This window comes from Rhodotorula paludigena (assembly GCF_050403205.1).
Source record: "Rhodotorula paludigena JCM10292 DNA, Rt_paludigena_JCM10292v1_ctg27, whole genome shotgun sequence".
Lineage (NCBI taxonomy): Eukaryota > Fungi > Basidiomycota > Microbotryomycetes > Sporidiobolales > Sporidiobolaceae > Rhodotorula > Rhodotorula paludigena.
The window spans coordinates 17,489-42,233 of NW_027481431.1; the positions used below are offsets into that span (position 1 = coordinate 17,489).

Below are 24,745 nucleotides of genomic sequence, written 5' to 3' on the forward strand. Positions count from 1 at the left end.
TCCTATTCGGTGAATAGCTTTGCCTTAGCCGGAGGCCGGAGACGCTTCTTTCCCTCAAGCGTCTCCCCTCTCGGTCTAGGTACGAGTTTCTCTTCCGTCTAGTAGGCTTAGTAATAACACGAAGCGTCTCCCCTCTCGGTCTAGCCCACCGCGAGAGGTCCGCAACAAATGCAGAGGCAGCTGAGCGAAGACCGCCGCAAGATGCAGGACAGAGGGAAGGAAACTAGTTGATGGTAGAGCGAAGAGCTACAGACTACGCCCGCATGGACGAGGTAGGGCTACAATGGCACGAGAGCATGGCCACATCGGGACAGAATAGAGGAAAACGAGGGTATCTATCGAATCCAACGAGACCAGCTTTTGGCGCTCACGCCAGCACATCGGTGAGCTTGGCGACGCACACGCACACGATGGCCCACGACACGACGACGGTGCCGGTGAGGAACTCGGGCAGGCGGTGCACCTTGAACGGCGGCGCCGTCTTGAAGTGGTGCTTCGGGCGCGCGACGTGCGAGTAGTGGTCGCGGATGAGGAACGACTCGCGCGGCTCGGTGAGGAGGCGCGAAGGGAAGAGAAGGCAGACGCTGTACGAGGGCGGGAAAGTCAGCCGGAGCAAGCGGGAAGACGAAGCAGGACTGGACGCACAAGGGAACCATCGAGGCGAAGAGGAACTCGGTCCAGAGCAGCGTCGGCCACGCAATGGTGAGAAGGATCGTCACTGCAGGCGAAGGGTCGATTCAGTTAAGAAGACAGAGGAGAGAAGGAGGAAGGAGCGCACAGGCAGTCTGGTGCTCATCGATGGTCCCGTGCTCGTAGTCTTTGACGATGCGCCAGATGGCGACGCCGAGCGCGCCAGTGAAGGCAATCGCCGTACCAACGAGCGGGTCGATGATGAACCAGACAGCACGCTTGTGCCACGGGTCGCGCGACGGGTGCGAGATGACGGGGTTGATGTCGAGATCCGAGGTGCGCTGCTTGTAGCCGCCGAGGCGGCGCGGGAGGATGAGCCGCAGGAGCGCAATGCCCTGGTAAGGCGCGGCGAAGCACCACGCCTGGAAGGCGCGGCGAGGGGAAGGGAGGCCAGTCGACCAGCACCAGAGCGCCTCGTGCAGCTTGTGGAGGAGGATCATGACGAGCGTCATCTGGAGGAGGCGGTTCAGGTTCGAAAGATTCGGCGTCAAGACGAGGATCTGTGCCGCAAGGGTGATCAGCTCGGAAGTTCGGATGACGGAGGTCTGAAGACGCACGCCTCCAAAAGAGAACATGAAAGGATAGACGAAGCCGAGGACGACGACGAGCACACTGAAGATGGGCAGCAGCGCGCGCCCGATTGCCCTCATGCGCGACACGAAGGGCATCAGGCGAGTCTTGTCGCCGCGGACGAACCACCCAAGTCGGTGCGCGGTGCGGAGCGGGCCGAGGCGGTTGACCATCATGGCATTTACCTGAGCCGTGTACGTCGGCTTGGCCATGCCCCACTGGAGAACCTCGTCGACCTGCTGCACGCGGTAGCCGCGGCCTTGCAGGAGCGCCTCGCACTGGCCGTCGTGGATCCACGAGTCGGCAGGGAAGCCGCCAATCTCGGTGAGCGCGGCGCGACGAAGGAGGAAGCCCGAGCGTGTGTCGGCTGGCGTCTCGGACGCTGTGAGGAGCGTCGCGGTCGGCTGATTGAGGCGATGCGGGAGGTTGATGAAGCCGTGGCGGGTCTTGACGAGGCCGACCTTGTTCTCGCCGAGAATGTGCGGGAGGACGGCACGCAGGTAGTTGCGCTCGGGAATCATCTGTGAACGGAGGGGTCAGTCAGGCGGAGAGGAAGATTGCTGCAGGAGATGAAACGCACATCGGCGTCGAAAACGGCGATGAATTCCGCCGGACCCTTGATGCCGAACGAGGACGCCTCGACCATGCCAAAGTTGATCGAATTGGCCTTGGTCGCCGTGTTCTCGGTGCCCCTACTCTCGCGACCGCGAAGCTGCGCCTTCTTCTCCTCGCGCGCGCCGCCCGGCCCGCCGAGCTCGCGCTTGTGGTACGTCAAGTGCGGCGTCGCCTGCGCCTTGGCGTGGCGCGCGAGCTCGCGCTCAAGGTTCGACGACGCGAGCGGGTCAAGCACCATGACGCGGTAGCGGTGCGGCGGGTAGTCCATCGACGCGGCGGCGACGGCGCAGTCAAAGACAGTCTGGTCCGCCTGGCCGGACGAGACGATAAAGACGTCGACCGATGGAAGGTTGTTGTCGCCGCGGAGACGCATCTTGGGCTCGGCCGAGCGCGAGCGGTACGTGAAGACGACCCACAGCGAGTGCACCGTCGTCATGAGGGCGACGACGAGCTCGAGCGCGAGGTAGCACCACCCGCCGACAAAGATGCCAGGCCGCTTGCGCTCGACCTGGCGCATCGCGTCGAGGCGGAACCACAGGTAGAGCCAGCTCGACGCGCACGCGAGGAGCACGGTCAGGTAGGCTGCCTTGGTGCCCCACCGCTTTGCGCGCGTCTTGAAGCTCCGCCCGAGCGTGCCGCCCGGCGCAGGGTAGACCGGGAGGGCGACGATCGACGGACGCTGCATAGCGAAGGCTTTGTCCGAGGCGCCGAGGTGCTCGGTGCGCCAGCCGCCCGCCTTGCTCACATCCGTGTCGCCGTCCTTGCGCTTGAAGCCAAAGATCTTCTTCAGGTCAGGCGGGTACGAGTGCGTCGAATCGTCGTCGAACGCCGAAGGCGGCTCGTACGGCGGCGCGCTGCTCGACGAGGACGAGTCGCCTGTCGACTTGAACGACGTAGTGCTACGCGATGGGAACGAGAAGTTCGGGTTGAGCGTGCGCAAACCGCTAGCAATCGACGGCGGCGATTCGTCCTCGCCGGACGAGACCTCGCTGAAGCGGCGCGAGAGCTATGAAAAGCACGACAAGGTCAGGGAGTCAGTTCGCGCTCAGAAGGGAGGGGAAGGGAGGGCGAGCAACTCACATCGCCACCCCTCACGTCCTCGCTCCCCCTGCGCGCCTTGTCGTAGTCTCGCAGCTGGCTCGCGATGCTCATGACGTCCATCTCGATAGGCGGCAGGCTGGGCGCGCCGTAGTTCTGCTGCTGCGTCGCGACGAGACCCGGGTTGCGCGCAGCGTGCACGTTTGCGAGCGGGTCCTGCCGGCGGGCGTAGGGCTGCGAGATTCATGCATCAGTATGTTGAGCTTTACGTGCGAGATGGGAGAGTATGACGCACCGGGATACCGCCCTCTGCACTGATGCTCGCCCGCCCCTCGTACCTGCCCCCAGGCCCAAATACCTCCGTTCCGCGCGTGCGGTCCTGGTGCTCCCTCTGTCCCTGGAGCATCTCCACACTCGCGAACGCCTCAATGGGCGCACGCGTGCGCGCGGGCTGCAGCGGGAGGATCTTGCGCGACTCGGTCGGCGGGAGGGCGTGCGGGCCGTAGGTCGCCCCTGCGCCGCCCGAGTCGGTGCTGCGGCTTGATCCGGGAGCGGATGAGGCCGTGAAGCCTGGCGAAGGGAGCGGCGAGGCGGACGGGGACGAGAGCGAGATGCTCGGCTGCCGCGTGTGGCTCGACCGCTGCCGGTGGTGGCCGCCTCCGCGCACGGGCGAAACGGGCGGGAGCGGCGCGAAACCGCTCGTAAGCGAGCGAGAGCCCGTGCTCGACCCGCCGTGCGCCTGGTGGAACGACGGCGCGAGCGGGTCAAACTGCGACGGGCGCCGGTTGAAGTTGAGCGTCGCAATGTCGTCCTCGTCCTGCGGCGTCGGGACGGGCGGGCCGCGCGACGTGCTGCGCTCGCGCCCGCTCTGGTGAGTCTGGTGCGAGGCGGGCGGAGACGAGGTCGGCGAAGTGCTGCCGCCGCGGCCGCGATCGCCCGGGTTGGTGGGCGAGATCATGTCGTCGAGCCCGCCGCCGCCGCCGACACGCAGCGGAGGTGGACGAGTGGAGGGGCGCGGCGGGGTGCGCGGCTGGTCGCTCGAAGGACGACCGCTGCTTGCAGCCGCCGCTGCGGCCTCCTGCTCGCGCTGAGCGATGAGCGCGTTTGCCGCTGCGAACGGGTTCGGGTTCATCCCGCGCGACTGCTCGCCCGACGGGACGCTTGCAGCGTTCATGTCCTCGGCCGAATAGGTCGGGACGGGCTTGCGGTTCGAGCGGCTCCCGCTACTCTGCGCCGACGGCGACGGCGAGGTGCTCCTGGCCCCTGCGCTGCGGTCGGGCGTGACGGGGAGCGCGGAGGGAAGGACGGGGACAACGGGAGCGGGGGCGGGAGAGGGCGAGGTTGAGCGGTGCGGCGGGACGGCGTCGCTCGTCTGCACGCGAGGGGGGTTCTTCGGACGCTGGTACTGCTTGGGCGGCATGGCAGCGCCCGCTTCGACTGCTGATGACGATGAGAGAGAGAGGCGTTTGCTCGTGTCGTCGACGGCGACGTCGAGGGAGGCTGGCGGACTAGCGCGAGCGCGGCGGGAAGGGAGAAAGGAGTGTTGGTGCCGGGTGGGCGAGGACGACTGGTTGCTCGAGGACCTGCTCGAGCAGCACTGCCGACGGTTGGATCAGACGAAGCGTGTCAAGCACAGGCAGCAGGACCAGCAGCAAGCTCGGCAGCAGTGGTGGCAGCAGGGAGGAGAGACGGCAATTTCGAGGTCGCGATGCGGTCGGCCGAAAAGAGGACGGGCGCGGGTGGCTTGGAGCAATCGAGCAGACCTCGAGCCTGGTCGGGACCCGGATCTGGGCGGGGCAGCGAGGCACAGAACAGGAGAGCGCGAGCGAGAGGCTGAGCGGTGTGGCCGCTTTGGGCAGGAGCAGAGGAGGCTGGTTCGAGGCCGCGGCGGCGAGGAAAGCGCGCGCCGGCTCGATGGAGCTGTGCGCGTGGCTCTCGCTTAAACGAGTCTCGACCATTCGGACGCTCTGGCAGATCTGGCGCGGGCGTCAAGCGAAGAGGAGGAAGAAGCACTGCCTGAGGGGCGAGGATGGCGGGTTGGCTGCGTCAACGGGAGAGCCTGGAAATGGATTAGCCCGCCTCTGCAATACACTAAGGCTGCATGCTGCACTGCCAGTCTGCCCCGCTCTCGCTGCTCGGGAGAAGCCACTTCATCGTCGTCGCCGTCGATCTCCGCCGCCTCCCCCGGACGACTCGCGACTCCGGCAACCCCGCCTGAAGCGCCTGAGCGACTCTGTGCTACTCGACACCGCCCAGTAGACCGTACACAGCACTTTGACCCCGCCAGAGCCAGCAGCAGCGCCCGCGGTCCCGTCGCCCCACCAACTCCCGCTCACGAGACCCACGACGCTCTGCAGCCATGGCCCAGGCCGCCCCGCCGGACCCGCCAGCACCCGCACACGCTGCATTGCAGCGGCCAGAGCCAGGCGGTCAGTCTTCGATGCGCCGTCTTGCTGTAATCGCATGCATCGGACTCCTCCGTCCAAACACTCGCTCAACACGCCGACACCGCCACTGGATGGACGAGGCGGGGGCCTGGGCTACTCGATGGACACACAGCAGCGGCTGCACAAACGCACGAGGCTAGTCGGCGCGGCGTCGACTTGCTGACACTGTCGCCGCTCCCGTGACCCTGCGGCGACAACGCTGGAACTCGCCACAGCATCTCGGAGACGTTGCCTCGCACGCACTTGCCAGAGCCTAGCACACGAGATTCCGTCACGAGGTAACCGGTACTGACAACACCTCAGGCGAAACAGCTGCGGGCCCTCGAGCCGCCGCCGCCGTCCCATCTAGCGAGAGTGGTGCAGTCACGGGTTCAGCGGCATCATCTGCGGCAAGCGCAGCAGGAGATGTAGCTGGAGGCGACACGCCGCCAACTGCAAGCGCAGCCAAACACACCCACCTCCCACCCATCTCTACCGCGCCCACGACTTCTTCAACTCCAGCCTCAAGTGCCACGTCGTCCGCGTCAACTATCCTCCCCTCCATCGACACGACCTCGACCCCTCCCTCCAGCGACTCTGCGCGTGCCGCGACGCCGCCGCCCGTCTCGCCGCGCCCGCCCTCGCGCCCGCCCTCGCGGCCCCCGTCGCTTTCTCGCCCTCCCTCGTCCTACCGCCCGCGCTCCTCGTCTTCCGTCTCGCGCCTCTCGGCCTCCCTCGGCGCTGGGAGCAGTGCGGGCGGCGCTGGCGTAGCGCAGGACCCGCGCCGCTTGAGCGTGTCGACGCAGGGGACCGGCACGGGCGGGTCGACGGCGCCGGCGAGTCCGCGCATCCCGGAGGACGAGGTCGCAGATGGCGCTGCGGCCGAGGAGGAGGACGAGCGCGCCGCGGCAGGAGGAGTGGGAGAAGCCGCAGATCCGAGTCGGGCGGGAGCAGCAGAAGAGGCGGCAGCGAGCGAGTGGAGCACTCCTGCGCGTGCTGCAGCACCGCACGAGGCGCCCCTCGTCATCCGCGACTATGCGTTCCCGCCCGACGACCCGCGGTTCGAAGGGCGTCCACTACCGGAGGAGGAGGAGGAGGAGCGCGAGCGCGAGCGGAGGTTTCGCGCCGGTGGTGGACTGGGCGGTGGGAAGCGCTCGAGCTGGGATAGCGAGGATGGGCTGGGCGGTGGGTCGGCGGTCGGACCGGGGAGCGGATGTGAGTCTCGTTCTCGGGCCGTTCCGGTCCATCGACGAGCTTGCTGGTCACGGACGAATGCCTGGTACCAGAAGACTCTGACACTCTGCTCACCTTTTTGCAGTTCACTGGGGCTTCGTCACGACGCACGCCTCCGACTTCCCGCCCGCCTCCGATCTCTCCGACTCGTCCTCCTCCTCTCCCGACGCCTACGCGTTCCACGACCCCGAAGCCGACGGCGGGCTCGCGTACGGCGACGAAGACGGCGAAGGGCCAGAGCTCGGAGAGTTTGTTCCGGGCGTTTATGCGGCGATGTACCCTTTCGAGCCAGAGCTCGACACGGAAATGAGGCTCGAGGCGGGCGAGCTCGTGTCGGTGTTCGAGCGGCAGTGCGCAGGATGGGTGCGTTGCAAAGCTCTACCCTGCTTACGGTTGACGGTACTGACGCATCTGGGTCTCGTGCGTGGCTGCAGGTCCAAGCAGGGCGCATCGTCTCCTCGCAGCTGACTGGCGAAGTCGGCCTCGTCCCGGAGAATTACCTCGAGCTGGTCGAGGCGCATCCGCACGTCGTCGAGGGCGAGTGGTCCGAGGAGGGCCACCCTACGTCGCAGCCCGCTGAGGGCGACACCGATACGGGCGCGGCATCAAGCGAGGGTGACGTGAGTGCGGTGCAGAAGGACGGGAAGACGGCCGAGCTGCGAGGAGAAGAGGACGTGCTGCCCACTGCTCCAGCACACGCAGATGGCGTAGCGGAGACCGCTGCGGTCAAGGCCTGAGGGCGTCTCCTACCCATATCTTTCCATTCGAATCCCTTCCGCTTTCCCTTATCGCCGCTTCCGAGCGCGCCTGTATCACCAGATTTGCCTTTCTCATTCACAGAGCTTCGCCGAGTGCGGGAGAATGACATGCCTGTGACTTCCGCGAAGAAGCGACATATACGATGCTGATTGCGACTAATCCAACAGCGGGGACGAAGGAAATGTAGACAGAAGACGCGGGGAAGGCGAGGAGTAGCCATGCCGAGGGATCCGAAGACGCCAGCTGGAGAGCAGCCTCAAGCGGCAGGACCAGCAGCGCCGGGCACCGCTCCGGGCGGAGGAGGCGGTTGCGCGCTTGCGTCGGTCGAAGGTGCAGGAGTCGCCGCAGCCGAGTCGGTAGCCGGAGCAGCTGCGGGAGGCGAGCCTGCGGTACCGGCAGGGGTCGAGCCCGTGAGCTTGACCTTGAGCGCGCCCGGCTTGGACGGCTTCGGCGGCTTGGCGGGCTTGGGCGTCGACGCGCCGGCAGCACCCATCGGCGGGAGGGCGAGTCCACCGCCAAACGTCGTCGGAAGCGCGGCGCTCGTGTCGGTGTTCTTGGGCTGGTTGAACTCGGCCCACCGGGGGCACAGCTTGCGCGACGTCTTCATGTGGCCGCGCTGCCCGCAGTTGCCGCAGATGCGCGTCGTCTCCGTCTTGACGTTCTTCTTGCCGCCGACGCCGATCTGTCCAGGCGCGATGCCGAGCTTGGCGTTCTTGCGCGCAAGACGACGCTCCTGGTTGCGCTTGAGCTTCTCGAGCTGCTCCTTGAGGCTGTGTGCCGCACAAAAAGTCGAGTCAGTAATGCGAAGGAAATGCCGATACGAGGGGAGGAGGGAGAACGCACCGCTTCTTGCGCCGCTCGTTCTTGCTCTCGTCGTCTGACGGAAGCAGCTCGTCTGCCTCGAGCTTCTCCTCGTCAATGACGCCGCGCTGGTGCACGTACGCCTTGATGACGCCCGGGTCGCGCACAATCTCGGTCTGCCACACGCCGCCGACGAGGCGCTTGATCCGCAGCGTCTTGGCCTTGCCCGTCGCGCCGCCCGCCGCGCCGCCGCCTGCGCGCCCGCTTGCCACGCTCGCACCGTCGTCGAGATCGACCGAGCCAGCGCGGCTGCCAGGCGTCCCTGCGCGAAGCGCAGCAGGCGTGCCCGACGCGGACGCGGGCGTGTCGGCAGCGGAAGCGGCGCCAGCGCCGGCCTTCACACTCGCCTTCTTGGCGGCAGCGATGCGGCCGCGATGGCGGTCCTCGTCCTCCTGCGTCAGGAGCGGCTCGCGCGCGGCCGAGAGCGCGTCCCACTGCGCCTTCCAAATGCGCGCGATCTCCTCCTTGTAGATGTCCTGCTGCTCCTGCACGTTGTACTTGTGGGCCGACTTCGGACGGTTCGACATCTCGGCTGTAACCGCGCGCGTGTCAGCAAGAGGAGCGGAAGAGTTTGGCCTAGCGAAATGAGACGTACCGAGGCGCTCCTCCATCGTCTCGCCCGCGCGCAGGAAGATGTCCTTCATGCTCACGCGCAAGAAGCTGAACGCCTCGCCACGACCAGTCGGGTCGCCTTCGCCGTGCAGCTTAAGCATGGCCTTGTTAGCGTTGGCGTTGACAAAGTTCTTGGTCGTGATCCACGGCGCGAGCTGCTGCTCCGTGTCGAGCTTCGAGTCGTCGTCGCCTGCGCCGCCTTCCTCGGCGCCGTTGGTGTAACCCGCGTCCTGCAGTGTGCGCAAGCCGACCTGCATCGACTCGGCGAGACAGACCGTTTCGGGCTCGGCCATCTTGAGCATCTCGAGCTCGTTCGGAACGTGCACCGACGGCTTGATCATCCAGAAGCCCTGATTGTCGCCCTTGCGCACGAACTCCATGAATTCCTGAGAGGTCGATAGGCGAGAAATCAGCGCTGCTCACATCAGAGCGGGAGAGCGCGACAGGGCGTAGGAACCGGATCGCACCTTGAGCTTCTGGCGCATCTGCAGGTCGTTGTGGTCGGGGAAGTACCTCGTCAAGCGATGCACCTTGATGCGCGAGTCCTTGTTCTTGGCGACGAGCTTGAACGCGATCGTCATGAGGCGGTTCTTCTGCAGCGTCGTCACCTTGCGCGAGTGCGGGCCGGGCACCTCGGTCTGCGGGTACGTCTGCCCGACGACATACATGTGCGGAATCGAGCGGATGAAGTACTGCGTCTCGCCGTCGATGGTGGTGCTGGAGGGCGAAGGCGTCAGCTCAAGCTGGTCACTCAGAACGGCTGCTTGTCGTCAGCCCACCGAACGACAAGGAAGTCGGTCTCGGGCGGTTGATGCTTGAACAGCGGCGCGCGAATGAGGTTGTTGTAGAGCGTCGTGACCGTCTGCCCCGGGTTGACCGTGCCGAACATCTTGAAAGGCGACTCGTCGGTCCCTTCGAGCAGGAGGGGCTGGCCGACCTCGAGCTGTGTTTTCGTAGAATGTCAGCTATTTGTGCATAAGCGGATGAGAGGTATGCGACGCACGTGCGGGATGAACGTGTCTTCGGGCTTGGTCTTGCGGTAGTAGTTGACGATGATGCTGCCCATGCCGACGTTCGAGATGATGGGCGGGTGCTCCTCCTGCGCATCTCAAAGTCAGGACGAGCGCACGACAAGTCAAGAGAAAATACACGAACCGAGTACTCCCACAGCACAAAGTTGCTCGTGTCCTTGAGCGTGATGTCCTGCATGCCGCGCATCGCTTCCGCACCCTCGCTCTTCTTGATCTTGCGCCCGTGCTTGTCCTTCTTCTTCTTGCTCCGCACCTTGGTGAATTGGATGGGGACATTCTGCGGGAACTGGAGTGCCGGGCGATGGAACGAGCGCGTGTCCTCCTTCGACAAGCGCGTCTTGTACTGTAGCGGGTCGAAAGTTTGAGTGATTTGTACTCAACGAAGAGCCCGCCAGCTGACAAGGCTGCCGAGCGCACGCAAGAAATATCACTTACGAACGGCAACTGCAGTTTCTGAGCCGGGTATGCATGCACGACCTCGAGAGCACCAAACGTCTGCCGGATGACCTGGCGCTTCTGCTCCTTGGGCACTTCGTACTCGCGGTCGTTCGAGAGGTTGAACGGGTCGAGCGTCTCGTCGCGGGGCGCGAGCATCGCCGCGGACCCGAGCGCGTTGATCGGCGGGACGATCTTGACGGGCGCCTCGACTGCATGCGACACGTCAGCAAGCTGTGAGGGACCGCGGAGGAAGCGGAGTGGGCTCACCCTTGGGCTCCTGCACCTCGAGCAACATCTGCGTGTCGTTGAAGTTGAGATTGAGTTTGGTGAAGTACTCGGCGCGCGCCGGGTTCTCGCCGTCCCACAGAATCGATTTGACCCAGTCGCCCTGGTCAAAAAGTGCGTTGCGATGTTTGAGCGGGTCGGGGAAGGCGGACGAAAGGCTGTGCAATGGGCGCGCTTAGCAGCTAGTCTCGGCATCCGCGCGATTGGCGTGAAACGTACGCTGTGGGCTTCGACTCGCCCCACACGATTCGGTCTTCCCACTCGTCGAGCTCGGCGAGGTCGAACGCCCGGTCGTCGCGCGGCATTCGCCACTTCGCCTTGCTGCGCCGGTTGACGCGCTGCGAATGACGGTCGTCAGCTCACGGGTCCGAGCGTTCCCGGCACCGGTGGGCGCACTTCCGGGCGAGCATACTGTGGCGAAAAGCCAACGCACCTCTACCGCCTTTCTCAGCTCCTCGTCCTCGCTCCCCTCGTCATCCGCCGCCGCCTGGCCCGATTCGCGCATCGACTCTGCGCGCGCCTGGAGGAGAAGCTGCTTGACGTGCTCGTCTCGGGAGGGCGGGAGCGGCCGCAGGGGCGCGAGAAGGGCGTCGCGCGAGGAACGGCCGCGAGGGACTTCGGAGAGGGTGGGGAGGGCGACTGCAATGCATGGTACAGGTCAGCGCGCTCTGGTCAGGAAGGTGAAGAGACTACGAGGATACGCACGCTTGACGCCCTCGGTGACCACGCGCCGCTTCTTGCGAGGACGCGTGCCAAATAGCTCTGTAAAGTCCAGCGTCTTGCCCGGCTCGAACGAGGGGAACAGGTCCTTGACATCGACCTTTTTTGCGGGAGGTGGTGCGAGCTTCTCGACTTGTAATGGTGGTGGAGGAGGGCGTGCCGCCGCTAGGCCGGGCGCTGGTGAAGGTGCAGCGCTGAAGAGGTCGTCTGCGTCTGCGGGCTCCTCCTTGACGGCGACGGTGGCTGCGACCTCCATGCCCTCGTCTCCGTCATAGTCCTCGTCAAAGTCGTCCTCCTCGCCGCGCAGGAGCGCCTTGCCCTTGCCCTTTGCTGCCGCTCCCGCCCCCGCTGCACCACCCGCTCGCCCCGCTGCGGCGACGCCCTTCTCCTCGCGCATCTCGCGGTCGATGAGGGCCTCGATGTCCTCGCGGTCGTCCTCGAGGTCGCCATCGTCGTCGTCGTCGTCGAGGCCGTCGTCGGCAAAGCGGTCGGCGTAGATCGAGTCGCGGTTGAGAGCGGCGTTGCGCTTGATGCCGAGCTGGCTCTGGACGGCGCCGAGGGCGCTCGCGTCGAGGTCGAGCGAGCTCAGGACCTCGCCCAGGGCAAATCCGGAGAGCGTCGAGGCGATGTCGGCGTCCATGACTGGCGGCAGCGATGAGGACGAGGGAGCGGCGCACGCGGCGCGGGGCAGGCTAGGACGGGCTCTGCGCAGTCTCCTGTCCCCTTGTTGAGCAGTGAACGCCTCCGCGTGCTCGCCCGAGCGAGTCGAAGGTGGCAAGTCGCGGTCAAGAGGGAAGCCAGCCAAGGTCTGCCTCGAACCCGTCACTCCGCTTGCTCGAGCCGAAGCAGCACAGCGCCAGCATGAGCGACAAGGTGCAGCTGCGCAGCGCAGACTCGCCGCCCGTAGTCCTCGAGGTGTCGCGCGCTGCTCTCGTCGTCGGATCTCGCGTCTTCGCCGACCTGCTCTCGCTTCCTGCTCCGGACAAGACTGCGGATGCTGTCCTCGACCTGCACGAGACCGAGAAGGACATCAAGCCGTTCCTCCAGCTGCTCGAGGGGGACGATCAAGGCACCGCCACCCTCTTGACCACGGATACACAGATTGCCGCATGGGAGACGCTTGCAAGGCTCGTTGACAAGTTCGACAGTCCTGTCGGTAGATTGGCCCTGCGGGGCAAGATCTAGTGCGCTCGCCTCGCTGTGCGGATTCGAACCGTTGCGCTGACTGCGGAAATCAATCGTCGTAGCGAGCGTCTCTACCGCAACCAGTCACCGACGCTCGCATTCTTGCTGGCGACTGTCGTCAATGACCGCAATCTGCTGTTTGACACCGGCCTGAAGATCATTCATCTCCCCGATCTCGACAAGGTTGTCAAGGTTCGCAACGATTGGCACCAGAAGCTGGTGCGTCAACCTCTTGCTCCAGTCGGGCATGAATGCAGCAACGCGGTGCATGCTGGACTGAAAGAATTGCTTGTCCCAGCCTCAATTGAAAAACGAGCTCAAACTCCTGGCAGTCTCGGTGGCATCGAGTCACGCCTTGAACCCGCTTGCTACGTGTTCGGGTGCCTTCCCGCCATGCAACCCCAGTATGATATCCGCGACCTGGCTCAGGTCTCTGTTTGCGTGCCTCGGGGACAAGGAATTCAATCCTGCGGACCCTTTCGCGCCGTCGCGCTTCAAGACCGTCGTCGACGTTGCGGGATCCTGCACTATCCATCGGGACAACCTTACACTCCGCATCAGTCAACTCTCACGAGAGTACCGCACCAGGCTGCGGCCCTTTCCCGCATGATGATAATGGCAAACCACCTTTCCTTGACTTTCCATCCGCGCGGCAGAGAAAAGAGTCGACATTGGTCTGCGCAAAGCCTCCCATTGTCTTACACACCTGCTTACACATCTGAGTGCTTTGCTGCAAAGGCCGCACAATTGGACATCGGGCCGATCTGACTCCTGTGCCAGTGCTCGACATTCGGCCCTTTAGTGAGAGTGAGAAATTGCCGCTTTGCAGGCCAAGTCTCGCTGCACATATAGAAAGATAGACAGTGGCGTTGGACGAGTGCAACTTTGGGATTGAGAGGTGCGAGAAAAAGGGGAGAGCGACGCGGAACAACCGAGTGAGGGCAAGGAGCACGAGCAAGATACTTTTGCGAGCGAGTGAGCGTAAGTGCGAGGAGGTGGTAGTGACAGAGAGTGGGTGCGAAAGGTGCGAGGAATAACGTTAAGGGGGTCCGAGTCGGATGAACGGCGGGGCGGAGGAGAAGAGGAAAAGGCGAGCGCGCGGAACGCCCCGACAGCTAGACACGAGTCGAAAGCTGAGACTGGACCTTCGGTGCCGAGACGGTCACCCAAGGAGCGTGTGCCGGCTCGACGCGCGTGTGAGGTGCATGGATAGGCGCACGGCTGGAAACCGCGCCGACTGAGGGTTCGGCGGGCGAAGGCGGAACGGCGAAGCGGAGCTGCTGCACCGGGCGCGATGGCACGGGCGCACTTGGCGCCAGAGAGCCCGAGCGAGGTGCCAAGGTCGGATGCGGGAAGGGCGAGAGCGGGCGCTGTTGGGAGGTCTCGGGAAAAACGGAAGGACGATGGCGAGCAGGAGAAGCCAGACGCGAAGTCGACGGCGACCGGCGCGGGCATCCTGTGCGACCTGCGTGCGTACCGGCATCAAAATCTTTGAGCTAGGGGGATGGTGAGGGGCCGTGAAGCCAACTTACGCTCGTTGGATCTCTTGGGCTTCTGCGATCGCTCCTCTCTCTCGCTTCTACGACCTGGCGCCTGCGCAGAAAGGGCCTGCAAAGCGTTCGTGACGGCTAAAAGGCGCCGCGAGGTAGTCTTTACTGCGTTCGCCGTCGAGGTCGGTGAGAACGAAGGCGGGATGGCTACTTGCGCGGAATAAGGCTCCGGGCTGGGCGATTCGGCGAACGTTGATGCGAGCGGTAGGTACGCGTCGTCGTCGTCAACAGAGTCGCTCAAGTGGTGATGCGATTGAGCGCGGTGTAGACGAGTCTCGAGATCGCTCGCACCGACCGGCGCCGTCGGCGGCGTGTTCCGCGAGCAGCTGGACGACCGAATCGGCGGTGTCGCAGTTCCCGCGGGCCTCGCCGCCCCACGACGACGTGTGTTGGAGTTTCTTCCGACGTCTCCTCGGACCGTAACAGGCGAGAAAGCGCCCAGACCTGCCGAACTATCCTCGCTGTGCACGCTCGACGGGCGGGTCGATGGTGGTGTGTGCAAATGCGAGCCCGTCGTGCGTCGCGATCGAGACAGGACGCGCTTGCAACCATCGACCTCGCTGCGATCCTGCAGCGCGGTCTCGAGGGCGATCGAGGACATTCCGAGGGACGCGGAGCCCGAATCTGTCTCCTGACGAAGGGTCGGCGGCGAGAAGTCGCTGGACACGGGTACGGGGAGCAGAGTGGTGTTGAATTCGACCGCGTCCCAGCTGGTAGCACGCAATGAGTCGCCGATGCTGCCATTCGGGTTGACGCGGAAGAGGTCGAAGGGCGAGCCTTCGCCCAGCTCGAGCTCGATGGCGCGCTTGACGTCCTGGGAGTGGGAGCAGTCAGCTCGACAGCATGTAAGCGCATCGGCGGCGGCTGAACACACCTCGACCTTGTGTCGCGAGCCTAGTGAGTCGGCGAGCTCGTCGTCGATCACCCTCGATGCCCCGCTCGCCGCAGTTGAGTGGAACTCAAGCGACCGGTGCATGACGCCCGCTCCTGAGTGAACGAGCTGGCAAGCCTGAACAAGCTGGCTGACCGGGCGAAGGAGATTGGCGAGGGGAAGGAGATGACGGGACGGAGCAAGGAGAAGACGAGGGTCACGAGTGGAGTCACGAGAGGCGGACGGTCGCGGTGATCTCGCAGGGATGAGCGTGACACTCTGCCCGGCGGCTGTGACGCCTACGACGGTCCGTCACGCCGCAAGCGTAAGTAAGCTAGCCGCTGACAAGAGCCACACAGGCAAAAGAAGCGCAAAGCCAGCCAAGGCGGTGCAGCCCTGCAGGCGGTGCTACGGGGCGCTCGAGCCCCTTTGTCCAGGCGAGACCGACCCCCTTCACAGGATCCGAGCGGAGTAAGACGGACGCGGCAGAGGAGACAGTGGACGCGGGGCCGAACGGCGGCGTCGCGGGATCAGCGCGACAGCGGCAAACACCACACAGCAGTACGTGGGACGCGATGCTGAGCAGCAGAGCCATCAACGGAGAAGCAAGCCCTCCGTGAGATGGCGAAGAACAGCGCTGAGGAGCAAGCGTGAGCAAAGCTTGAAGCTTGAGCATAACAGCGACGGTGCGAGACCCGGAGGGACGGTACTCACCGCGATGATGACAGGACATCTTCTACTGGCAAAGGCTCGCTACAACACCGATAGCAATACATGGGCAACACCCTCGCTCCCCCTCTATTGCTCGAGCGCTTCCTCCGGGTCCTGCGAATATGGGAGAATCGTCCCGCCTCCGTGCGCCGACATCGTCTTGGCCTTCTTCTCTGCGCCTCCTTCGCTTAGAGCGGGCTCGCCAGTAATATTGATCACAGCAACCTTGTCGTCGGTCTGGACGAGCGGCTCGGCGTCCTTGGTCTCTTGCGGGACAAGCGGCTCGCGGTGGCTGGTTGAGGATGCGGTGGCCGACGGTTCTGGAGAAGACGGTGCCTTAATGGTCGGGGAGGCAGGGACGCTGTCGGGATCGCTGGCGCCGATAATGCGGCTGACCAATTCGGGTACCCTGTGAGAAGCGAAGCGCATGAGCTCACGTCTGGCTGTAAGAGTCACTGAGCACACGGGCGCACTTGTACGGTTTGGTCACGACGTTGTCCATCCCGGCATCGAGGGCGGCCTGTTTTTGCGCGTTGCGAGCGTTCCCGGTCAGGCCGACAATGCGCTGTCGACCTCGTCGTTCACCTTGCTGCTCCATCGTGCGAATGACACGCGTTGCTTCGAGACCGTCCATGACGGGCATCTGTGTGGCCCAATTGCCGGAATTAGCGGACGCTGAAGTGTAGACGCAACGTGCAGAAAGGCACCTCGATGTCCATCAAGATACAGTCGATGCCGCCGGGCGCGCGCTCCTTGAACATCTCGAGACCTTCTCTGCCGTCGCAAGCGAGGAAGACCTCTTCACAGCCCTCCTTGACGAGCTGCTTCCGCAGGACGGTGCGATTGATCTGGTTGTCCTGCGAACGGCATCGGGCGCATCAACACCCGCAGGTCAAAAGCGTAAGCAACGAAAGATGAAGCACTTCGCAGCACAAGATCTTGAGACCGCTCAGCGGCGCCTTCGTCCCGTCGTCACCACCGCTCAAGAAGACCTTGGGCGCCGCACCGCGTTCCGCGTTCGGTCCCGTGATCCCTTCGATGACCGGTACAGGCTTGTCAGCGCCCTCGGTTGGTCCGGCATCCACCGAGCGAGCCGTGATGAAGCAGCGGAAGATGGAGCCCTTGCCAACGGTCGACGAGACCTCGATGCGGCCGGCCTGCAGCTCGCACAGGTCTGCATCAACGGCTATCGAGTCAGCGGGCGATACAGACCGATGGTGCCGTAGAAGAACGCACTGCGGGCAATCCAGAGCCCGAGTCCACTCCCGCCCCAAGCGGTGTGGGTGAAAGGCGAAGCCCTGTGTCATCCAGACACGGTCAGCAATCACAGAAGACCGACTGCAGGGGCGTGTCAGGAGCGCACTGCATGAACTTGGCAAACAAGCGCCCGGTCTCCTCCTCCGTCATGCCGGGCCCGGTGTCTTCGACAGAGAAGAAGAGGTAAATCGGCCGGCGCTTGTCGATGTGATACTCAGTCTCGTGCGGCGGAATGAGCGGCGCGTCTCGATCGGGTGCTTTGGCCGAGACTTCGACGGCGAGTGTGACTTCGCGTTGAGCAGACTTGGCCGTGAAGCGAATGGCGTTCGAGAGCAGGTTGACGAGAACTTGGGTAAGACGGGCTGCGGACCTCCCGATTCTTCAGCGTTTTCCTTTTTTGCGAAAGACTGAATAAGTGCTCACCTGGATCGGCAAAGACGCGAGCGCGAGGCCCGAGTCGAGCAAGTGAAGAACCAACGACAAGCTGTAGCTTGATGTCCTTCGTCCGACACTCGGTCTGTAGGGCGTTTCAGGTTAGTCCGGCAGCAGCTGCGTCATGCTGAGAGGCGTAGGAGCTTGCTTTGAACATGCGGCAGATGTTGCGCAAGCTGGTCGCCAGATCGAACTCGACGGGCGTGATGCTGTACTTGCTGAGCTGAATTTGCGCCAACCCGAGAATGTCGTTCGCTATGCGTTCTTGCGCGAGCCCGCACTCGGTGATGGCGTCCAGCGCCTCAACGTCCTCCTCGAGCGTGTCGAGCAATTTCGCGTCGAGATCGGGTGGAAACTTGCCGGCACGTCCAAGCGCGGCAAGCTTGTCGCGCAGCGAGATAAGCGAGGACCGAGTGACTTCGGCGTTCTGCAGAATAGCCGAGATCTGCCAGAGAATGTACGTCAGCTCTGAGTAAGAGCGAGACGGGAACGCGGAAGGGCGCAAGAACGCACAGGGTTGCGAATTTCGTGGCTCGTCACGTCGATGAGCAGCTCCTGCTGCCGCTTCTCCTCGACAGCCACCTTTCGCCGCTCCTCCGCCTGCTCCGCCTCGGCCTTCGCGCGCGACTCGCGCTCCTTCAGAAGGTTGAGCATCGTCTCCTCGACGTGCGCACGCGCCGTAACGCTGCGACAGGCAATTCAGTCAGTGAGGGCAGGACGATTTCGGACCGATGCGAAGCTCACTCGGTGACGCTCCCGATCCACCCAGTCGCCTTGTCTTTCTCATGGTGGTTCGGCGAGCACTGCACGAGGGAGACGGTCCCGTGCTTCCAGCGGAACTGGAGTGTCATAGGCTCAACAAATTCGAGTGCGCTGCGGGCAGAGTGATGTCAGCTGTGGTACGCAACGAAGCTGCGGTCTAACGCACTGCGCCCATGCAGCGAGCACACGGTCGCGGTCATCGGGGCTGCCAGACGGGGAGGTGTCAGTCGTCGGCGAGAAAGTAGTGAGGCGAGAATGGCGTACTGCACTTGATCTCTCCACTTTTCGAGGGGCGTTTCGCCGTCGATTTGCGTGATCTCGCGCCAAGCGCGGTTGACGGTGATGAACGTTCCCTGCGCACCGGGGAACGAGGTCAGCGAGTGCGCAAGAAACCCCTCGTACAAGCGCAGAAGGCACGCACGTCGAGAGCGTGCCGTGTCAGGCCGACCGAGCACGCCTCGGACAGGATCGCATACTCGGCTTGCAGCTGAGCCGCCCGCTTCTCGGTCGAAGAAAGTCGCGCCTTGTGCTCATCGATGCTGTGCCGGCGCCACAGCCAGGTCAGTCAAGTACGACAGCGCGCTGTGCAACCGACGCACTTGAGCAAGCACCCGCAGTATCCCTCGAGCCTCCCTCCGATCACCATGGGCTCAATGACGCTCAAGAACCACTTGTCGCTCTCGCCCTCGCCCTGCGGGACCCAGCGGAATTCGTACTCGTCGCGCTCGAGGGGCAGCTCGGCCGCTAGCTGCTGGTAGTGCGCAATCACGCGCTCGCGGTCTTCAGGGTGGATGCGCGCCGGCCAAGCGTCGTCCGGCACGCCTTCGGCGAGGCCTGTACTCAACAGGAGAGCGAAACGTCAGCCATGCGTCGGCTCGCGCGGCTTGGAAGACGCGGGTGCTGGACGAACCGACGGTGTCGCGCCATTTGGGCGTCACCTGCGTAAGGCTCAGCTCGCGATTGACGCGGTAGAGGCCGAACGGGGCGTGCCATCCCATGTAGGCGATCCCCTCGACGGAATCTGCGTCGAGCACGCTCGACGCGGCGACGGCGTGCTCGCCGACTTGCTCCGTTTGCACTGCAGCGTTCGAGGAAGGCGAAGCCGTGGCGAGGCGCTGCCGTGCGCGAAGGACGGAGGGAGGGACAGGGTCGAAGGGATGCGACGTCGAGCGGGGCGGTCGCGCGGGCGGTCCGTCCGCAGGGGGAGAGGGAATTGCGGACGGGGCATCCTTAGCGAGCGCCGTCTTTGACGGGGCTGTAGGTCCGTCAGGCAGTGCATCTGGAGGTCCTATGACGGTAGTTTCGGTGCTGGGAACGAGCGTAAGGATGGTGAAGGTGGGATAGACGGTTGCACGCCAACGACTCTTGGGGAACCAGAGAAGCGGGTCGAGCTGGAGCGCGATGTGACGATTCGACGAGGCGGTGTGGCTCAACGATGGTCGGCTGCTGGCGGATGGAGGCGGAGCAGGACGAGCGGCTGGCGCAGGTCGTCTCGGGGCGGAAGTCGATCCGCTCGACGACGGAGTGGACGACGAGGCTGCGGCTCCTTCGACGAGCCAGTCGCGCAGCTCCTGCCGCGTCTCAGGGGTCAATGCCCCGACGAAGGTGGTCCCCAGCGTCCCAGCAGCGCGTGCTGCCTCTGCACCACTCTGGTCCACCCCATGCGAGGCAGCGCGGCTCGGCGTCAACAGCGCCTCGAGCGCAGGGTTGGTGTAGCTCGGAGGTGCGAGATAGTCGTCCTGTGCAACGCTGGCATGCTCGAATACGCAGCAGGGGAGCGGGAGCGATTCGAGGAAGGCGGCGAGGTCGGGTGTGGGGTGAGACGGCGTCGAGGACGGTGGCAGCGCCGTGCAGGGCTGTGGTGCGCCTCGGCTGTGCGGCATCGCGGTGCTTCGCACGCGCGCAGGCCTGCCCAGCAGCTTCAGCGAGGCAGAGTCGGACGCTCGGCCAGCACCATCGAGATCATCGGCCCGGCGGAGACGTTCATCAGGCCCCTGACCGCCGCCCAAGCCTTCTCTCGGTTCAGTCCACTGGCTGCGAGGTTGAGCTCATGACAATGCGACACGGACAGTACTGCACACACAACGGATCCGGAAATAGCGCGGCCCCTTTTTGTTCTTCACGTCTTCATGCCTTTTCTTTAGAGCGGAATCGGTTGAACGTCCAGCGTCCCGGTCCCTCCGGCCTAGCTTAGAGCACCTGCTCCTTGGGCCAGCGGAACGTCGGCCCGCTCAGCTGCACGCACATGGCGCCCATCTTGTGCCCGGCCTCGACCGCCTCGTCGACGCTCTTGCCGAGCGCGCGCGCGCCGAGGAACCCGCCCGCGAACGCGTCGCCGGCGCCGTTCGTGTCGACAATCTTGTCGGCGGGGAGGACCGCGACGGGGTACGTCTTGGTGCCCGAGGGGACGAGCGAGGGCGACGACGACGCGACAATGGTCGACGAGGCGCCGTGCGTGATGACGACGAGGCGCGCGGTCGCCTCGTTCTTCTTCGGGAGCGCGGCGAGCTTGGACGCGATCTCCGCGAGGTCCTTGGTCTGCGAGTACGAGGCGGAGTGAGCTTGCGACAAGGTGCAAGAAGCGGAGTGACTCGAGGACGCACGCCCCACTCGTGGCTGTCGGCGTACGCCTCGGCCTCGGACTCGTTGCCGATGAGGACGTCAACGTAGGGCAGCATCTCGTCGACCTGCGACTTGAAGAACTGCGGGATGAACGGCGCGGACAGGTTCATCGCAAAGGGCTGTCAAATGCGAATCGTCAGCGCGCTCGCTTTCATCCGGTTGAGAGAGTGTCAGCCGCAGCGACGCACCTTGTTCTTCTCGGCAGCGTGCTTGGCGAGCACGAGGGCGCTCTCGAGGCCGTGGGTGAGGAAGAAGCCGCCGAGGTAGAAGTTCTGCGCGCGCTCAATCAGGTCCTTGATCTCGGGCTTGTCGAGGTGCGAGACCGAGAAGGCCTCGGCCGCGGCGAGGTTGGTGCAAAGCGAGCTGTTGCACCGCGAGGTGTCAGCTTCGGGGCGGGACGACAGGACGAGCTGAGGAGGGGGAGGAGGAGAAAGTGGAGCGCACCGGTTGTGGTCGGTGATGATGACGGCGCAGGCACCGGTCGGCTTGTCCTCGACGACCTGGTACGCCGATTGGAGGCCCTCCTTCTCGTTGGCGGCGCGGAGCTGGTCGGCGAGCGCGTCGGCGCCGACGCAGCCGAGGTAGGCAGTCGAGTTGGGCGGGAGTACATACTGCGTGCGGTGCGCTTCTCTGTCAGCCATCAACTGCACCCTAGATCTTGTAGCACGGCAGTAATGGTTAGCGAGACGCACCTGGGCGCCGCGAGCAGCGTTCTGGGCGGCACCGCCAGCAACATAGTGAACCTCGTAGTTCTTCTGGAGATCCTCGTAGCTACACGCAGAGCTCGTCAGTGGGCCTGACCAACTCGTACGGGGCGCAGGGCGGGACGCACATCGCGCTCTGCTTGCCCTCGGCAAGGACGGCGTCGTTGGGCTTGAGGCCGTATTTTTCGAGGAGCTCGGGTTTGTTGACGACCTGCATGTCGAGGAGCGGGTTGCCCATGGCCAGGAGGAGGAGCGGCGACGACATGGTGGGCGACGGTGAGCTGCAACGTTGGGCGACGAGGACGAAGGGGAAGATGGACAGCGCAGACGAGGCGAGCGAGGGTCAGTACGGCTCTGAACAGTCTGTACGGTGGGTGTGCGCTGGACTCACCTTGTCTGGGGGGAAGAGTGCGGGTGAGGGAGGGAGCGGTCCGCTCGCACCTCTTGGATCCGGCCACGGCGGGCACTTTCTCTCGCCCGCCCGCAGGAGGGTCTGAGCGGGGTCTGACTGTGGCTGAGAGGGTCTATACTACATCGCACGGCTGATCCGCAATCTGCAGTGCCAAGTCTTGAGTGCCCCGTCCTCTACTTTGTCGCACCGTGCTGTACGAGCGCGCACTTGTACAGCGTGTCTTCTGCAAAGCGTGCGCGTCGTGATCGCTGTGGCTGTGCAGCTCGGATGCGCGCCCCCCGCTAGCGCGACTCTGAGACCGCCGTTCGACGTTCGCCCCGCTGTCTTGCTTCCGCTCGTCACCCGTCGCTTCTACGTGCGATCGCTCTCGCTCCTCGCGCGCCTAGGAGTCTCCAGTGCGCCAGCCAGAGCACCTACGACGGACTCTCCGCCCTCGACCTCGTGCGTTTCCTTCCCGCGCCCCACTCAAGACTCCTCGTCTGCGGACGCCGAACGCCGCGGACAGGAGACACTCGTCCCCACACCTCGTCCCGCCTCGCAGGCGCTCGTGCAGCCTACGGTGCGCCAGCTGTGCTCAGAAGCAGGGCAGCCCAGCACGGCGCACGGAGTCGCGCGGGCCAAGCGAGCAAAGCGGAGCGACGAGGATGTGCGCACTGACGCCTTCGCCTCGCTCGCGAGCAGGAGCAGCAGCGCACGAGCGCCGAGTAGCACAGCAGAGTCGCGTCCGAACCAATACGCGCCGCACAGGAACAGCAGGATCAGGCGGAGCGAGCAGGACTCGTCCCCAGCAGGTGCGTTCCGCGTCGCCCGAAGCAGGTCGTACGAGGGCCCAAGACTGACGCGGACCGTGCAGCCAGTAGCTCGATCAGCACCTGCGCAGTGGGCACACTTGAGAGCACCAGCGAGCCGGCGCAGACTGACTACTCGTGTCGTGCAGTCCGCCTCGTCCGCATGCAGCGCCAGCGCCGTCTCTCGCTGACGACCCCGTCCGCCTCGGTCGTCGGCGGGCCTGCCCGCCCTCCGTCGCCCTCCCTGCATCGCTCGACGACCACGACCTCGCTCGCGACGGTGCGCCCACCCTCGTCCGCCTCGTCCCTCCACCGCACGCCTTCTTCGCACCTCCTCACGAGCCTCGTGCACCCTTCGAGCGCGACGACTGCCGTCTGCACGACCCTCGCGCCCGAAGCAGCCGTGATCCGCTCCCCGACCTCGCCTACAGTCGGCATCAGCGCGGCGGCACTCGTGCGCTCGTCATCGCGCCTCGGACGGAGCAGCAGCAGCACCGCTGCAGCGCGCTCCTCGTCGCAAGCGCGCGAGCTTCCGACGCGCCCGATCCCGATCTCGCCCACCTCTCCCTCGACGTCGCACGCGCGGCGCGAGTCGGCCCTCGCCGCCGCGATCCGGCACAACGACCCCTCTGCGCTGCGCGCCGAGCGGCGCCGCGCTGAGGTCGTCGACTCGCGCCTCATGCACTCGCGCTTTGGCGGAGTCGACGACGAGGCACTCATCGTCGAGGCGAGCAGCGACGGCGACAGCGGCGAGAGCTTCGAGGTAGGCGTCGTCGACACGGGCGCCGCGGGACTACCCACAGCGAGCCGCGTCGCGCGCGCTCCGAGCAGCACTCGTGCAGCGCCCGGCGGCTTACGTTCGAGCAGCGCGCTCGCGCCACAGGCGCCCGTCCAGCTGCGCTACTCGTCCGGCCGCAGGCTCAGCTCGCTCGCGACGTACGAGGGCCTGCCCGTCCCGCCTGCCTTACGCGGCGGAGCGAGCGGTGCGACCGAGCTCGAGCTCAACTACTCGCTCGATGCGCTGCGCAGCGGGGCGGCGGCGGGCGAAGGAGGCGCGGGTGTGCGCCGCGGGAGCAGCGGAGGAAGGCGGATGTCGAGCTCGTCGGCGGTAAGGCCGCCCAGCCCGGTGCCAGAAGGGTTCAGGACCAGCATCTCGCCGCTCACGCGCTCGACGCTAGTAGGCGCGAGCATTGCCGCCCCGCCGAGGAGGCCGTCGTCACCTGGCCCTGGCATGATGGGTAGCAGCGTCCGGCGCGGCTCGTCCCCGGCTCGACCCGTGCCTAGCGGTGTGGTCGGCGCAGCGTCTCCCGCCCTGTCGAGCGCAGGAGCCTTCAGCACGGTGGAGTCGGTGCGCCGCGCGCCGTCGCCCGCCCGCGGGGCAGCGAGCGGTGGGAACGCACTCGCTTCGTCCGCTTCGCCAGGTCTGCGTCCCGCGCGCCCGGCCTCGCCTTCACGCGGCACGGCAGAGTCGGCATCGTCCCCTCGAGTCGTGCGAGGGTTCGACCCACCCGGCCGCGCGCCCTCGCCGGCTCGCGGTGCTGCGTCGCTCGGCGCGCCGGCGCTCGTCCGCCGCGGATCCTTCTCGGCCTCGACGACCTCGCCGCGCCCGCCACACGCGCACTCGCACTCGACACCCGCGACGCTCGCCGCGCCGCCGCAGGGCGAGACGCGGTACGGTGCCTCGCCGGCGACGCGGCCGCGGTCGCATCTCGCCGACTCGCACGCCGACGAGCGGCTCGAGGTGCAGGCGTCGCGCGACTTCGCCGTCATCGACGACTACTACCTCTCAAGGCGCCGCGCGCGCGGCGACGAGCAGCGGGCGGGCGGCGGGGGCGGGCGGGGCGAGGTCGGGAGGAGCGAGGCGAGGGAGAACCGCCGCGAGGCCGAGGAGAGGCTCCGCAAGGGATACGACCGTGCTCCGCAAGGGATACGACCGTGCGCAGCTTGGAGCAAAGGGGGCGGCGGCTGCTAGGTAGAGCGGCGGAGAGGAGACGGAGCTGTACAGCTCGCATGGGCACTTGGCGACAACGGCGGAACGGAGACGGACGCGGCGGAGCGAAAGGAAATACGGGCTGGCCCGATTGTGCGCTTACGCCGGACGTGCTGGTCGAGGACGAGCGAGGTGGTGTGGTGCTGCACGCTCATCGCCGAACTCTCATCGAGTGATCGAATC

The 24,745-nt window shown here is 65.3% G+C and overlaps 7 protein-coding genes across 7 annotated transcripts; 3 read left to right on the forward strand and 4 right to left on the reverse strand.

Annotated features, from left to right (window-relative positions):
- Nucleotides 1-367: 367 nt before the first annotated feature.
- Nucleotides 368-4,333, reverse strand: JCM10292_006961 (uncharacterized protein; the record flags this gene model as incomplete). Its single annotated transcript, XM_076649690.1, has 7 exons — nucleotides 368-584; nucleotides 646-718; nucleotides 779-1,190; nucleotides 1,248-1,781; nucleotides 1,841-2,881; nucleotides 2,956-3,147; nucleotides 3,209-4,333. The coding sequence occupies 7 exons, from the start codon at nucleotides 4,331-4,333 to the stop codon at nucleotides 368-370; spliced, it is 3,594 nt and encodes a 1,197-aa protein (XP_076504680.1).
- A 939-nt stretch (nucleotides 4,334-5,272) lies between these two features.
- Nucleotides 5,273-7,309, forward strand: NBP2 (adaptor protein NBP2; the record flags this gene model as incomplete). Its single annotated transcript, XM_076649691.1, has 4 exons — nucleotides 5,273-5,342; nucleotides 5,862-6,554; nucleotides 6,658-6,935; nucleotides 7,007-7,309. The coding sequence occupies 4 exons, from the start codon at nucleotides 5,273-5,275 to the stop codon at nucleotides 7,307-7,309; spliced, it is 1,344 nt and encodes a 447-aa protein (XP_076504681.1).
- A 278-nt stretch (nucleotides 7,310-7,587) lies between these two features.
- On the reverse strand, nucleotides 7,588-11,918 carry TAF1 (histone acetyltransferase; the record flags this gene model as incomplete). Its single annotated transcript, XM_076649692.1, has 12 exons — nucleotides 7,588-8,101; nucleotides 8,175-8,724; nucleotides 8,788-9,190; nucleotides 9,272-9,521; nucleotides 9,584-9,747; nucleotides 9,808-9,903; nucleotides 9,960-10,178; nucleotides 10,271-10,482; nucleotides 10,541-10,716; nucleotides 10,778-10,896; nucleotides 10,992-11,197; nucleotides 11,264-11,918. 12 exons carry the CDS (start codon nucleotides 11,916-11,918, stop codon nucleotides 7,588-7,590), a joined length of 3,564 nt encoding a protein of 1,187 aa, XP_076504682.1.
- A 221-nt stretch (nucleotides 11,919-12,139) lies between these two features.
- On the forward strand, nucleotides 12,140-13,231 carry JCM10292_006964 (uncharacterized protein; the record flags this gene model as incomplete). The annotated part of the gene is made up of 3 exons (XM_076649693.1): nucleotides 12,140-12,462; nucleotides 12,526-12,682; nucleotides 13,202-13,231. 3 exons carry the CDS (start codon nucleotides 12,140-12,142, stop codon nucleotides 13,229-13,231), a joined length of 510 nt encoding a protein of 169 aa, XP_076504683.1.
- Nucleotides 13,232-15,682: 2,451 nt separating this feature from the next.
- Nucleotides 15,683-19,929, reverse strand: JCM10292_006965 (uncharacterized protein; the record flags this gene model as incomplete). Its single annotated transcript, XM_076649694.1, has 15 exons — nucleotides 15,683-16,004; nucleotides 16,069-16,238; nucleotides 16,303-16,452; nucleotides 16,519-16,769; nucleotides 16,832-16,893; nucleotides 16,959-17,214; nucleotides 17,276-17,369; nucleotides 17,433-17,729; nucleotides 17,798-17,969; nucleotides 18,029-18,157; nucleotides 18,213-18,251; nucleotides 18,311-18,399; nucleotides 18,468-18,585; nucleotides 18,646-18,880; nucleotides 18,957-19,929. 15 exons carry the CDS (start codon nucleotides 19,927-19,929, stop codon nucleotides 15,683-15,685), a joined length of 3,357 nt encoding a protein of 1,118 aa, XP_076504684.1.
- Nucleotides 19,930-20,236: 307 nt separating this feature from the next.
- On the reverse strand, nucleotides 20,237-21,637 carry ADO1 (adenosine kinase; the record flags this gene model as incomplete). Its single annotated transcript, XM_076649695.1, has 6 exons — nucleotides 20,237-20,584; nucleotides 20,650-20,787; nucleotides 20,857-21,031; nucleotides 21,113-21,279; nucleotides 21,361-21,439; nucleotides 21,501-21,637. The coding sequence occupies 6 exons, from the start codon at nucleotides 21,635-21,637 to the stop codon at nucleotides 20,237-20,239; spliced, it is 1,044 nt and encodes a 347-aa protein (XP_076504685.1).
- Nucleotides 21,638-22,735: 1,098 nt separating this feature from the next.
- Nucleotides 22,736-24,544, forward strand: JCM10292_006967 (uncharacterized protein; the record flags this gene model as incomplete). The annotated part of the gene is made up of 1 exon (XM_076649696.1): nucleotides 22,736-24,544. One exon carries the CDS (start codon nucleotides 22,736-22,738, stop codon nucleotides 24,542-24,544), a length of 1,809 nt encoding a protein of 602 aa, XP_076504686.1.
- Nucleotides 24,545-24,745: the final 201 nt, after the last annotated feature.